The 13,210-nt window shown below is 62.3% G+C and overlaps 3 protein-coding genes across 3 annotated transcripts; 2 read left to right on the top strand and 1 right to left on the bottom strand.

The window, feature by feature from the left end:
• Nucleotides 1-3,432: 3,432 nt before the first annotated feature.
• On the bottom strand, nucleotides 3,433-6,094 carry AMSG_11451 (uncharacterized protein; the record flags this gene model as incomplete). Its single annotated transcript, XM_013897226.1, has 3 exons — nucleotides 3,433-5,670; nucleotides 5,894-6,025; nucleotides 6,083-6,094. The coding sequence occupies 3 exons, from the start codon at nucleotides 6,092-6,094 to the stop codon at nucleotides 3,433-3,435; spliced, it is 2,382 nt and encodes a 793-aa protein (XP_013752680.1).
• A 441-nt stretch (nucleotides 6,095-6,535) lies between these two features.
• AMSG_12453 (uncharacterized protein) lies at nucleotides 6,536-11,635 on the top strand (the record flags this gene model as incomplete). The annotated part of the gene is made up of 3 exons (XM_013897225.1): nucleotides 6,536-6,818; nucleotides 7,140-7,486; nucleotides 8,504-11,635. The coding sequence occupies 3 exons, from the start codon at nucleotides 6,536-6,538 to the stop codon at nucleotides 11,564-11,566; spliced, it is 3,693 nt and encodes a 1,230-aa protein (XP_013752679.1). The 3' UTR covers nucleotides 11,567-11,635.
• A 289-nt stretch (nucleotides 11,636-11,924) lies between these two features.
• AMSG_11448 (uncharacterized protein) lies at nucleotides 11,925-13,010 on the top strand. Its single transcript, XM_013897224.1, has one exon. The coding sequence runs from the start codon at nucleotides 12,309-12,311 to the stop codon at nucleotides 12,861-12,863; it is 555 nt and encodes a 184-aa protein (XP_013752678.1). The 5' UTR covers nucleotides 11,925-12,308; the 3' UTR covers nucleotides 12,864-13,010.
• Nucleotides 13,011-13,210: the final 200 nt, after the last annotated feature.

Genomic DNA, 13,210 nt, shown 5'->3' with positions numbered 1-13,210 from the left:
TCACCTCTGACGGAGCAATACGAATGTCCCCGACCGTCCCTATCCATCATTACTGCGCAGTCATCAAGACAACATCATGCCTGCTCCAGTCAAAATCGTTATTCCATGCTAATGTATTCAAGGCAAAAAATGCCTGCTTTAAACACTCTAATTTGTTCAAAGTAAAGCACACGAGTCCGCAGAGAAATTCCCCTGCGCCTCCTCGCGCGCATACAGTCTACACGCCCGCCCCAGAGTCAAAGCCCTGAGCCCGGCCGCAACTAGACTCAAATCCAACTACGAGCTTTTTAACCGCAACAGCTTTAATATACGCTATTGGAGCTGGAATTACCGCGGCTGCTGGCACCAGACTTGCCCTCCAATTGTTCCTCGTTAAGGCTTGTACTTTGTACTCATTCCAATTGGGGCCCCCAAAGGGGGTCCCATCGTTATTGTTCGTCACTACCTCGGCGTGTCGCCATTGGGTAATTTGCGCGCCTGCTGCCTTCCTTGGAAGTGGTGGCCGTTTCTCAGGCCCCCTCTCCGGAATAGAACCCCCATTCGCCGTCACCCGTAACCACCATGGTAAGCCTCTATCTTACCATCGAAAGTTGATAGGGCAGAAATTCGAATGAACCATCGACGCTTGCGAACAAGCCCTCGATTCGTACAGTTATCATGACTCACCAAAGAAGACACACAAGTGCGCCATCGTCTTGGCCTCTAATAAATACCGCACGCCCCAGCAAAAATGCTAGGCCATGACTCCTTGGCGTGTATTAGCTCTAGATTTTCTACGGTTATCCATGTAGCGGCTTCCATCAAAGAGACTATTACTGATTTAATGAGCCATTCGCAGTTTCACTGTAAATCGCTTACACTTATACGTGCATGGCTTAGTCCTAGAGACAAGCATATGACCACTGGCAGGATCAACCAGGTATCTCTCCTTGTCTGCGCCTGCTAGGCCCGTTTTACCGGGTCCTAGCCCCGCAGAGCGTCAGAAATCGTTCGAAAAGTGGCATTTTGAGTGACCGAAGGGGGGCAAAAATTTTGGTCACTCACTCTCCCCCCATCCCCCAGCCTCCAAAAACACATCCACCTCACGCACTGCTTCTTACGACTCAAGTCAAGTACTCTTTCGACAAGAAACAAACGACGCACATCTCTGCACCCCGCTCCTCCCTGCTGGCTCTCTCTCAACCACAGTTCGTTTCAGCCCCGGTCTTCTTCAAGCGCATCACAGAGCCCGCCGGAGCTTCCTCCGACGCCCCCTGCCCAACGCCCCGGGTCTCCCGGCCTCGCCCAGCACCAGCTTGACCTGGCCACTCCGCTCAACCGGCTCCTTCCTCCACTTGCCCTGTCCTAGCTCGCAAGAGCCATCAGTGCAACTCAACAAGCCCACTCTCCCGCCATGCCGCGCCGTCTTGCTTGCCAAGTCGCCGCGGTCTCTAGCTGGTATCATGCGCTGCCGCTGTTAGCTTCAGCCTGCGCCCGCGCCCTGGCCGTAGAGCCAGAGCCCGGACCCACGCCAGTGCTCGTGAGGGGTTGCCCGCCTCGGTGGGTTGGGAGAAGTTGACTGTTTTCACACATTGTGATAGCAGTTCTCTCCCCACCACGAGTTTGGCCACAGAAATTGACAAACCACTTGGTTTGTGGTGGCTGTGGGGATGCATATTGTGGATGGGAGTGATGGGGTGGTGAGGTGGTGCACTTGGTCGGAATTAGTTGTTCGGGGCCTGGGGGGTGATTATGGTTATTGCACCTCCCCCGTCCAGCCTCGACACGCTTGCCATCACTCGCCAGCCGTCGCGAAGCCGACCACCACCATCATCATCACCATACACCTCCCCCACACACACATGCGCATGCATCCACATCCACTTGCTCGCCATACCCACATCCCCATCCCCCCAGCCAGCCAGCCATTGATCACAAATTCTCACCTGATCACGCAACCTCACCACCCACCCCCCGCCATCACACACACACACCACCCATCCCAGTCCCAGCCCAAACACCCACATGCACTGGCCGTCGCCCCAAACCTGCCTGCCATCCACACATTGCCAGATGGCGCTGCCTGCGCCCTCCAGCTGCTGAAGATGAGACCCAGATACATGCGCCGAGCACAACTATGCCTCGCACATCCGCCACACAACCGTCATCGCTCTCCTGCAACCACCACGCCCGACCATCCATCCCATCAACCCCATCACCTGCCGTCCTCTGCAATCCAATCACCCCTCATCGCACATCAACACTCTGTCCTCCTTTATCCCGATCTCCCCCACACCTCCCCACCGCCTCCGCCAGTCCTCCTTACCGTCCTCGATCAAGCGAGGTCAGCCGGCCAGCTCTTCTTTGCTGGGCGTCGTGCTACCTCTACCTGACAACGACGTACCTTGCCAACCCCACCCATGTCCCTCGCCCGTTGTCCTCATCGCCGCCGCCCGCGCACGCACCCTGGCTCACGCCCCGCGGCCGCAATCTGACCTCTGCCATCGAGGCGTTGCACATGCCGACCGCACCCTCGCTCGCAGCCGAGTGCTGCTGACGCCAACGCCATCGTCCTCCTCGCCGACGGTACCGCTGGCATGACGACTGCCACGCCGTTCATGGGCTGGGCAAACAACAAGCCGATCACGCTCCGTCCACCACAGCCGCACAGCAGCCTGGACACCACCGCCCTGGCAGTCGATGCAACGTCGTCGTTCGTCGTCAAGAGCGCGCTGCGGTTCCAGCTCGCCATCAAGCTAACAGCGGAAGCAACAAAGCCATGCCCTGCGCCGTCCAGACGAATGGGACATCCGGTTGCTCGACGACAGCGAGCACATGCCATCACCCCTCCACAGACTCGTCGTCGCCAGATCGCGCACACTCTGACCACATCCATGCCTCAGTCGGACCCCGGCCATTCCCTCTCCCATCGCCACACCCGAGCCACACATGCCGCGCCGTCTCCCAGCAAACGAGCACACGGCCCACACACACACACGTATGCTGGACATCCTCTCCAGCCCGATCTACCGCCTCACCCTCGCCTCGGCCTCCAAGCCCCTCCTCAGCCACCCATCCGACGCCCCCAAGGCCGACGCTAAAAAGCCAACCACAAACGATCCCCATCCCATGGGCCTCACCTCCCCCGAGTCGGACGACCGCAGATCCCTCGTCGGCGAGCTGGCTGCCATGAACCCCCACTGTGCACTCAACAAAGCTGATGCCCGCCTTCCATCGCCATCTCAACTTGCATACGACTGGCCGATCGCTCCCTCACCCTGGCCACTGGTCGGTCACAGCCACGGTTCTCGATGCATCCACCAACTTGAGCAAGGTGCACGACCCGCCGATGGCGATCAACGCCTTGCTAGTGATGTTCTTGCCGCTGTTGGAGACGTTGATGCCGGCATCCTCCCATACAACATCAGCTTTGTTCACTACTTGCGGCTCGGCTCACGAGTCGCCAAACACCCACTTTCGCACCAGCCGCCGCAAGAGCGAAGGCTCGGCCTCGTCGGTGGCACCAGCAGTAGCGGCGGCGCGCGTCTTGGCGTCGATGACGGGCTCGTGCGAAAACGCGGCGAGATTGGCGATCTGAAGCTTGCGTCGGAGGAGACGCTCCTTGCTGGCGTCCGAGCCGACTTCGTTCCACTCAAAGTAAGCGATGTGGACGACGACATAGCCCGACGACTCGAGGAGCTGGCGCTTGGCGACAGTGCGACCGCGCTCGCGGCGGGGCACATTAGAGCAGTAATGCAGCGGGCCGTCGACTTCGATGGCAATGCGTGGCGCGGAGGGCTGCGGGCCGTCGATGACAATGTCGACGACAGCCATGCCATCATCCGTGACGTGCTCGGTCTCGTGCTCGATGCCGAGCCGATCGAGGACGGTCGACACCTCCTGGTGGAGCTGTGACGAGTACGCGGGCTTTTCGATGGCAAAGGCGTGCATCGACTGGGTGCGATAGCCGCGAAGGACGGCGGCGGCCGAGGCCTCGCGGAATGCGGCTTCAAACTGGTACACTTGCATCCACGACTCGTCCGAGAGCAAGGCGCGCGCACCCGAGGTGGACATGTGGTGGAGGACGAGGTCGGCGACTTCGGGCGACCACTCGCCAAGGACCGCGTACGACCAGCCGAGAAAGGTGGCCGCCCGCGTGTCAAACTCACCAGCGAGCCCATCACGCAGCGTCCGGCTCTTGGCAAGCTCGTTGGCGATGACCTTGCACAGCCGTGGCGCCGGGTGGTTGAGCTTCGCAAAGGCCGAGAGCACCATGTTGAGGTCTGATGCTGTCGAACCAGGCACCAGTGCCACCGCGCGATCCTCGATAGCCGTCATCAGCTCATCCGAGTGGTGTCCGTTGGCTGCGTACGCCCACGCCAGCTGGGCCAGCGAGTGGCGCTCAAACTCGCCGATCCGCCGCAAGCTCGCCGACGCAAACTCGTCAAAGAGCGGGACGGCCACAAACGAGGCCTTGGCAAAGCCGTAGGTTGTCATGGCGAGCTCGACCGGGTCAAGAAGCGCAAGTCGCGACTCGGCCTCGACTGCAAACGCCTGGAGAACCTCCTGCTTGTCGGCCGAGCCCTCGGCGGCCATCGAGGCGAAGAAGCCCGACTCATCGTTGGCCACAGCGAGAAGGACCTTGGTCAGCTCGATGTTCGACATGACTGGAAGTAGTTCAAGCGCCCGCGAGACGATCCGCTGGGTGAAGGTCTCCGAGAGCAGCTGGCTCTGCGCCAGCCAGAGGTACAGATGCGAGACGTCTGTGGCCGACAGCTGCGCGAGCTTGGCCTCCATCGCCGCCATCAGCCGCGGTGAAAGGTGTGGGAGAAAGTGCGCCGTCTGCTCAAAGGCCCACAGGATGTTGGTCAGCGACTGGGTCGAAAACTGAGCGAGATCGCGCTCGGCGAGCGTCTTCTCCAGGGCCGAGAAGAAAACCGGTGCGTCGACGGCCTGCTTGGCTCCGGCCCAAGCCATGAGCGAGAGCGAGGCGTTGGGCAAGCTCTTCGCCCGGCGCCCGAGCTCATCGAGCGACTCGGCCAGAAACTCGACAACTGCAGGCGACTCAGACGTCGCAGGCGTCTTGGCCAGCGCCCACACCACCGAGACGAGGGTCTCGGACGAGTGGCTCTGCAGCTGCGGCGAGAGTCCGCCCACAAGCGCATCCGCCAGCTTGCCGTCGACCGCCCCGACCTTGCCGAGTGCCCACATGGCGATGCCGACCGAGGTGTCGTGCTCACGGGCGAGGCCACCCTTGCCGCGTCCTGCTGCGCGAGCAATCTCGGCGCCAAACTGGTCGCGGACCCGGCTGAGGAGCGCCACCTCGTCGCCGCCGTACGCGCGGTTGTCGTACAGCCGGGCGAGGCCCCACGCCACAGACGCTGCCTGGCGGACCGACATATTGCGGACATCGCCCGCGATGCGGTCCATCAGTGCAACGTAGCGCGGGTCAGCGGTGAGGACTCGGGCCTGCCGCCGCAGCGACGGATGCATCCGCTCCAGCGTGTCGAGCGATGCGGCCGACGGGGTGATCGCCTTGACCGAGCCCATGAACGTCTTGGCGATACGGAAGAGCGCCGAGGCTCGATTGATGGCGTCCTCCTTCTCGCCCGCAGCCGCTGTCAGAGCCAGGACTGCGTCTGGCGTCTTGGCCTTGACCAGCTCGGCGTTGTGCGCAATCGATGCCTTGCGCTTTCCGCCCGCCTGACCCCTGCTCCCCCTCTGCCGCCTTGCCTTGCCCGTCGGAGGACGACCAGCTGTGGTAGCCATTCCGCGCCATCCGCCCGACCACGTCGCCACACTCCTCGCCGCAAGCAATGGCGAGCAGGTAGTGATTGACAGCTGCGAGGTCATGGCCATGGATCGGTGCGCCGTGGCGGCCAATGAGCTCGGTGAGTTAATCGATGAGCTTGACGAGAGAATCGATGACATCGATGATATAATCGATGGTCTTGATGAAGATATCGTCGAGCTTGGCGAGGTCGTCATTAAGCTCGTCGAGGTCGTCGTCGAGCTCGGCGAGGTCGTCGGCAAAATAATCGATGGTCTTAATGAGTTAATCGATGATTGAGGTCCATCCCCGGAGAGCAGCCCATCCACCGACTGGTGAGGCCATGCGAAAGCCGGACGAGCCATTGGCAGCGACAATGCACCCAGTGGCTTCCTTGAACACCCGCTCGCCATGGAACTATGTCTCCAAACCTTTTTCACGCATGCCTGTACCACAAGGCTCGAACGCCCGCGCCCCGCACTGAGCATGTCGTTGGCGCGTCGGGTGTCGCCACTGCTCGCCGCCGCCTGCTGCTCGGCAGCTCCATCACTCGACGGAACAACTCAGTCAGAAAACCGCTGAATGTGGCTCAGCCAACTTATCCACTGGGGCACAACTCGCTGTGGTTGATACCGCTCTACCTGCCAAAGGCGAACCACCCCCCACGACGTCCAACATCTTCCACGCTTCCGCTACTCCCGCATCGTGGCCGAATCGGCGGCTATCGCTAGCCGCAGCACAGGTGGAAGCCCCATCGTCCTCGCCTACGCCAACGATAACGCCGTTATGGGTGGATGGACCGAGAACAGCGGTGAGTCTATTGATCTTTCGGTACCTGGTGCGCGCCACGTCGTGTACTTTGCGCCCAGCGACGTGGCGGATGCAATCGAAGGTGGCTTCCCTCTCGCTGATGGCCTGGCCGCTGTGGCCAAGATCGAAAACGGTGTCGGCTACGTCTACGATGTGGCGTCAGCCTCATGGGAGGATGCCGGGTCGGCCGCCTTCCTCTTTGGCGCCGCGTACGCCAACAGTTCTGTCGAGATGTTTATGGCTGCCCAGCTGTGGTCGCGTCGCGTCGCGCACGCTGAAATGACGCCGATGCGCATCGTCGTTGGCTGGACGCCTGCTACTGACGCGTCGACCATCTGGCTGCCTCGGCTCGATCTGCCGCCGCCGCCGCCGCCGCCAGTTGCCACGTCGGCAAGCAAGGCGAGCGACTCTTCCTCGGATGGAAACCTCCCGACCGTCGTCAGCATTGTTATCTCCTTTGCCGTCACCTTGTGCCTCTGCTGCGCATGGTGGTGGGCCGTCTACGTCTGCTGCAACAGACGTAGCAAAGATGATGCGAGTGCGCGTCCTGTCCCCGACACGGCCGTGGTTGATGGGGCAGTACCGGCCAAGGCGCATCCTGACGCCTGGTCTGTTAACGTGCCACACAGCTCGCATCAGTCCGACGCCGCAGGCATCGACCCATTGGCGACGAGTATGACTGCGACGTCAACCCTCGAGAAACTGCCTACCATCCGCGAGCACGCCGTCCTGCTGCTACCGATGGCGTCCGAGTCGTCGATGTGCATCTCAGAGGGGAGCGACGATGGCCAGTTCGAGGATAGCGGCAACGACGGCTCGAGCAGCACCCTCTCTCGCGATCAAGCTGCTACTGACATCGTCGACAAGACTGTCAGTTCGTCATCAAGTGCGATCTCCGACCTTCCCGCCTCGCCCCGCACTATTTCCGTCGGTGACAGCGGCGGGAAGGAGAGCGACTCTGATCCCTGGAGCTTTGACAACAGCTCTACGTCGGGACTGTGAGCGGCAGCGCGTAAAAGATCACCAATCATGTCGACTTGCAATGGCTACACAAGCATGCCGTCACTCTTCGCATAGACCAGTACCCACTCAACATCGCCGTCTTGCACGATCTCTACCTAATGTGGATTGATACAGCTCTCTTTGGTCGGACTGCTTGTGGCCACCCGGCCGCAATCCGGCATCGATGGTCGTCCTAAAGCACCTGTTTCGCTCGCCTCTACAACGTCCAAAGCAGCCCCAGTCTACACCAAGCTCGATGTGCAACAGATGTGCACCATCCCTCTGCAATGTCTCTCATCAGGCTGCTCCTACCTTTCTGGCAACTACAATCACACCTGACTCTCATCAGGTCACGACTCGGATCGGCATGCTCCGACGACTCAAGACGGCCGCCAAATCGGCGATACACCGCCTGAGCCAACCCCAGTCCGCACCAAGCTCGACGAGCAAAGGATGCGTCTCGTACCATTGCGATGTGTGTTATCAGCCCATTCCTGTGGGTGGTCATTGGCACTGTCTCGGCGAGCCATCGTTTGATGTGTGCATCGATTGCGCCGAGGCCGGTGCGAGAGAAGGTCACACCCACTCGCATGGGCCTCACCATACCTTTGCATGGCTCCCTGCTCATAACCTTGCTGTCCAAGCCGAGGTCGAGCAAACGGCTGGCTGCTGTCTTCCTTCGGCTCTCGCAGCTTCCTGCTCGCTCTGGGGAGATTGGCCAGCGCTTGGCCTGGCACTCGATCACCATGACCACGATGCTGATTGTCACGATCATGATGATCATAGCAATATTGATCACCTCGCCCACCACGCCCAACAGGACTATCGCTGGCTATCGCACTTGGAGATGAGCGTCATGATCGCAGACGTTGCCTTTGCGCTGCGCTGCAACAATGGCTTCCATCGCTATCTCCTTCTCGTCGCCTTGCTATCGTTGGGAAGAACTGCTTGGATTGGTTCCTCATCGACTACGCCGCCATGGCCACCTGCCTTGTCTCCGTCCCCATCCACTACACGCTCGCTCCTCCGGTCGCCCGTCACATCCTCGCATCAACACATCCTACACTGCTCTGCCTCGGCTACTCTTCCATCCGGCCGTGGATTCCCGTCCTCGTCGACTCGGATCGCTCCACTCGCCAAGCTCTCACCCACATTCTCGTCTTTGACGTCGACGCTGTCGGCGCTGCCGAGCTCGAGGCTGCTTGCGCAGAGCTGCGGAACGCCACCGGGTGCGTTGTGGCGTCGATGGTGGATATGCAGAGCCTAGCCACGACACGAGTCCGGCACGATGCGCTTGCGCCGTGTCGCCCTGGTGCCTGTCGCCAGCTAGATCGCCCCGACGCCGACGCCCCGGTCCTCACCATCATCGCCACCTCGGGCTCGACAGGCATGCCCAAGGGCGTAGTCGTACCGGTGGCTGCTTGGACCGAGGCCGTGGTCAAGCCCAAGGCCGTGCCCGATCCGCTGGTCACCATATCCTACGCGCCGCTCGCCCACATGTTCGACCGCCGCTCCTCGCTCAACACCCTCGTCCGCGGCGGCCGAGTCGCGCTCTACACCGGCGAACCTGCGCAGGTCTTTGACATCTTTGCAGCTGTCCGGCCCACCATGTTTGCGTCGACGCCACGGCTGTGGATCATGCTGTACAAGCAGTTCCAGGATGCTATCGCCGCGCCTGATGCCGATCCGGCCGCCATCAAGTCGCAATTCAACGCCCGGCTTGGCGGCTCGCTGCGGTACATCACCACGGGCGGAGCGAGCACGCCGCCGGCAGTCCTTGCCTGGCTCATCGACACCTTCTCGGCCTCGGTCAACGACGGATACGGCGCGACCGAGGTCGGCTCCATTGCCACCAACGGCCGCATCGTCCCCGGCGTCTCCATCCGTCTCCGCGACGTCCCCGACATGGGCTACCTCGCCACCGACAAGCCGCATCCGCGCGGCGAGCTCCTTGTCCGCACCCCGAGCATGGCCAAGGCCTACGTCGGTGCGGTAGACCCTGCAGCTGCTGTCGATGCCTTCAACGCCGCCAACGACGGCTTCTACGCCACCGGCGACGTTGTCGAGCTCCTCGGTCCGCGCTCCATCCGCATCATCGACCGCTGCAAGAACTTTGTTAAGCTCGCCCAGGGTGAGTTTGTCTCGCCCGAGTACGTCGAGGGCGTCCTCCTCGGTGCCGCAACCTCGATCTCTGCTATCTTTGTCCACGGATCGCCGGCTGCCTCGTACCTGATCGCCGTCGTCGTGCCAGCTGCGAGCGCTGCTCATCTCTTGCAGAGCGACCTGGCAGCCGAACTGGTCCGTGCTGGCACCGCTGGCGGCCTGCTCCCGCACGAGATTCCGCTCGCCGTTGTTCTGGCGCCAACGCCGTTTGCCGACGTTCCAGGCCTCCTTACGCCGTCGGGTAAGCTGGCGCGATCCACGCTTCGCGCCCACTTTGACCACGCTATGGCTACAGCCGCGGCCGCCTTTGAAGCCGAGCAAGGATCAGTGATCCATGGCACACTGGCTGTGTTGAGGAGTCTCGTCGCCGGCGACGGCGCCGCTACCTCGCACGACGCGTCGTTTGCTGCCCGCGGCGGCGACTCGCTGGAAGCCATGCGGCTGGTGAGCCTCATCAATGCCTCATTTGATGTCTCGGTCACCGTTGCTGACGTCGTCGGTGCGCACAGCCTGACGGCACTCGCCGATGTCATCCGGGCGTCGGCGGCTGGCGATGAAGCTGCTGCCGCGAGTGCGCGCGCTGTCAGCGACTCGGCAGTCACCAACGATCTTGCGCGCGGGCGTGCGCTAGAGCCTGGTGCTGCCGAGATTTGGGCTCGCGCCCTGGACGATGCCGACGGCGCTGCAGGCGGCTCGCGTCCCGCAAACTTGCCTCCGATCCGGCTGCTTGTCACCGGTGGGACTGGGCTGCTTGGCGCCGTGCTTGTGGCGCTTGTACTTGCAGACGCCGGAGACGATGTGGCAGTCACCTGCATTGTACGCGGTGATGAGCCGGAAGCTCGGCTGTTGCTGGTGTTGCGAACAACGGGGCTAGTGGCGGACGACGCGATGGACGCCGCGATGGCATCCGACCGGCTGCGTGTGGTGCGCGGCGATCTTGCCGAGCCGTTCCTTGGCGTGGGCGCTGCAACGTTGGCGTTGTGGGCGCGGACGGGCGCGTTTACTGCCATTGTCCACGCCGGTGCGGCGGTCAACTCGGTGCTGCCGTACGCGAGTCTTGCCAGGGTCAACGTCGGCGCGGTGCGATATGTGGCGGCGCTGGCCGAGGCGAGCGCCTCATGCTGTCAGCTCATCCACGTCTCGACCATCGGCGTCGTCAGCCTCCTTGCCAAGCGCGGCACCTTGCCGCCGTTTACGCCTTTGGCCACTCTTCCGGCGGCACTGGCCGAGCTCGAGCCGCGCGCGTTTGTCGGGTACAACGGGACCAAAGCGGTGGCAGAGATCCTGCTGACACGACCGCCGCTGTCTGCCGATGTCACACTGGTGCGATGCGGCTATCTATGTGGCGCGCGTGGGTCTGGCTTTACCAACCCGCGCGACTACCTCTCGCGGCTGGTGCGCCACTGCGTGGCCGCGCGGTCGTTCCCGTCGTCTGCCCCCAGCGCGCGGTTCGAAATGACACCTGTCGACGACGCGGCCCGGGCGGTGCTGGCGATGGTCACGGGGATGAATGGCAGTGCCGGTGGGGTAGGAGACGCTGCTGTTGTTCATGTTGCCAACCCTACTCCACCGTCCTTTGCAGCTGTCGGCCGCGGCGTTGCCGCCATGCTCGGCGTCGATCTGGACGACATTGTCACGCCATACACCGAGTGGCAGACATCGCTCGCGCGCTCACCCACCTCGCCACTTGCCCCACTGGCCGAAACCTACTTTGGTGGGCCAGTCCTTCCCAGCTCGCTTGTTGTCGACGGTGTCATCAACGGCCTGCCACCCTTTGCCGATGCTGACGCCGAAGAGCTCGTGGCAAGCCAGATCACTTGGCTGCAGGCGTACTCACCATGACCAACACCAACACACATATGCGCACAGAGAGAGACATAGTGCCCTCCACCAAAACGAAAAGAAAAAAAAGTATCCCTCCCACCCCCCACCCCCCACCCCCACCCCCCTCGCTCCCCAGGGTTCGGCGAAATTCGCCTGACGACTCCGCCACCAACCAGACACTTTCGATGACGACCAGCGGCCAGAGCACGTTGCCCTCCCCTCGCCCCCATTTGACGCCAATCTCCCCCCCCCCATACACAAACCCTACACACACCATCCTCTCCCGTGTGTGTGTGTGTGTGTCTGTCTTTGTGTCTGTGGTATACACCTTCTCCTTCTTGGCACCTCCCCCCCCCCCTCCCGCCCCCCTCCGCCCCCCCCCTCACCCCCTTCTCGCCCCTCGACCCCCCGCCTCTTACCCCCGCGTGTGTGTGGTGACGACCTGGATATCACAAAGGTCACCAAGCCCACACTCTCACACCAAGCCTCTCCCGCATTCGACACTCGACACTCGACACTCTCGCTCGTTCGGCACTCTCGCTCGCCAGCTCGCCAGCTCTCGCTCGCTTTCTCGTTCGCTTGCACACACCCTTGCACTCTCGCACGTGCTCATTTCCTTCTCGTTCGGCTCGGCTCGGCTCGGCTCGGCTCATCTCGACTCGCCTCGTCTTGTCTCGTCTCGTCTAGGCTAGGCTAATCTGCTCACGCTCGCTCGGCTTCCTCTCTGCTTGTGCTTTGATACTCTCTGCTCGACGACAACATGGCGACGATCAAGGTCAAGTCTGTGTTTGATTACACAGCTGAGAATGATGATGAGCTCTCGTTTGACGTGGGAGAGATCATCCAAGTCCTCAACAATGATGACGCTGGCTGGTGGGTCGGCGTCATTCTCAAGGGCGGCAAGGCCCGTGGAGAAAAGGGCTGGTTTCCTTCAAACTTTGTAGAGCCGTACAATGAGGCCGATGACTCGGCCAACGAGGATCCTCCTCCGCTGCCCAAGCGGTCCAAGGCTGCTGCTCCTCCCCTGCTGCTGCTGCTACTACTACCACTCCGTCGTCGGCCCAGGCCGAGAGCACCAATTCGGCCAAGGCAAGGCCGAAGGACAAAGCCCCGGCTTTGCCTCCGGGTGGAGCGGCGGCGGCCACCACCACCAAGCGGAAGGGTCCGCCGCCCGGAGCGGTGGCTATCGGTCCCATGGCGGCCATGCCCATTGCGACGGCCATGTCGGGCTCGAGCCCGCCACCGGCAGTCACCAACGTGCCGGCTGATGAGGCGCCCGAGGCAAACCGCTCGCGGAAGAAGACCATGGGCGTGAACCCGCTGATGGCTGGCGGCGGCATGAGCGAGCTGCAAAAGAAGATGGCGGCACGCAAGGCCGGTGGCGGAGCCACGCCAGCCGACCCGGCCGCCAAAAAGGCTCCGCCGCTTCCGGCCAAGAACTCGTCGTCGCCGCAGGGTGGCAAGGCGCTGCCGCCGTCGCCTGGCGGAAAAAAGCCGCCGCCGTCGGGCAAGAAGCCACCACCGTCGGGCAAGAAGCCGCCGCCGTCGGGCAAGAAGCCGCCGGCCGCCGCAGCCAAGCCACGCGCCAACACCGGTGGTGCTCCACCGATCCCGCGCAAGGGCTCCACCAACCGCCGCGCCCCGCCGCCGCCGGCCGAGGAG

The sequence above is a fragment of the Thecamonas trahens genome (assembly GCF_000142905.1).
Source record: "Thecamonas trahens ATCC 50062 unplaced genomic scaffold supercont1.81, whole genome shotgun sequence".
Classification (NCBI taxonomy): Eukaryota; order Apusomonadida; family Apusomonadidae; genus Thecamonas; species Thecamonas trahens.
The sequence above is the reverse complement of the archived record's forward strand: the minus strand, read 5'-3'. Positions and strand labels throughout refer to the sequence as shown.

Bases quoted from the DNA above. Each gene is read 5' to 3' on its own strand.
- AMSG_11448 (XM_013897224.1), top strand. From the start codon at position 12,309: ATGGCGACGATCAAGGTCAAGTCTGTGTTTGATTACACAGCTGAGAAT.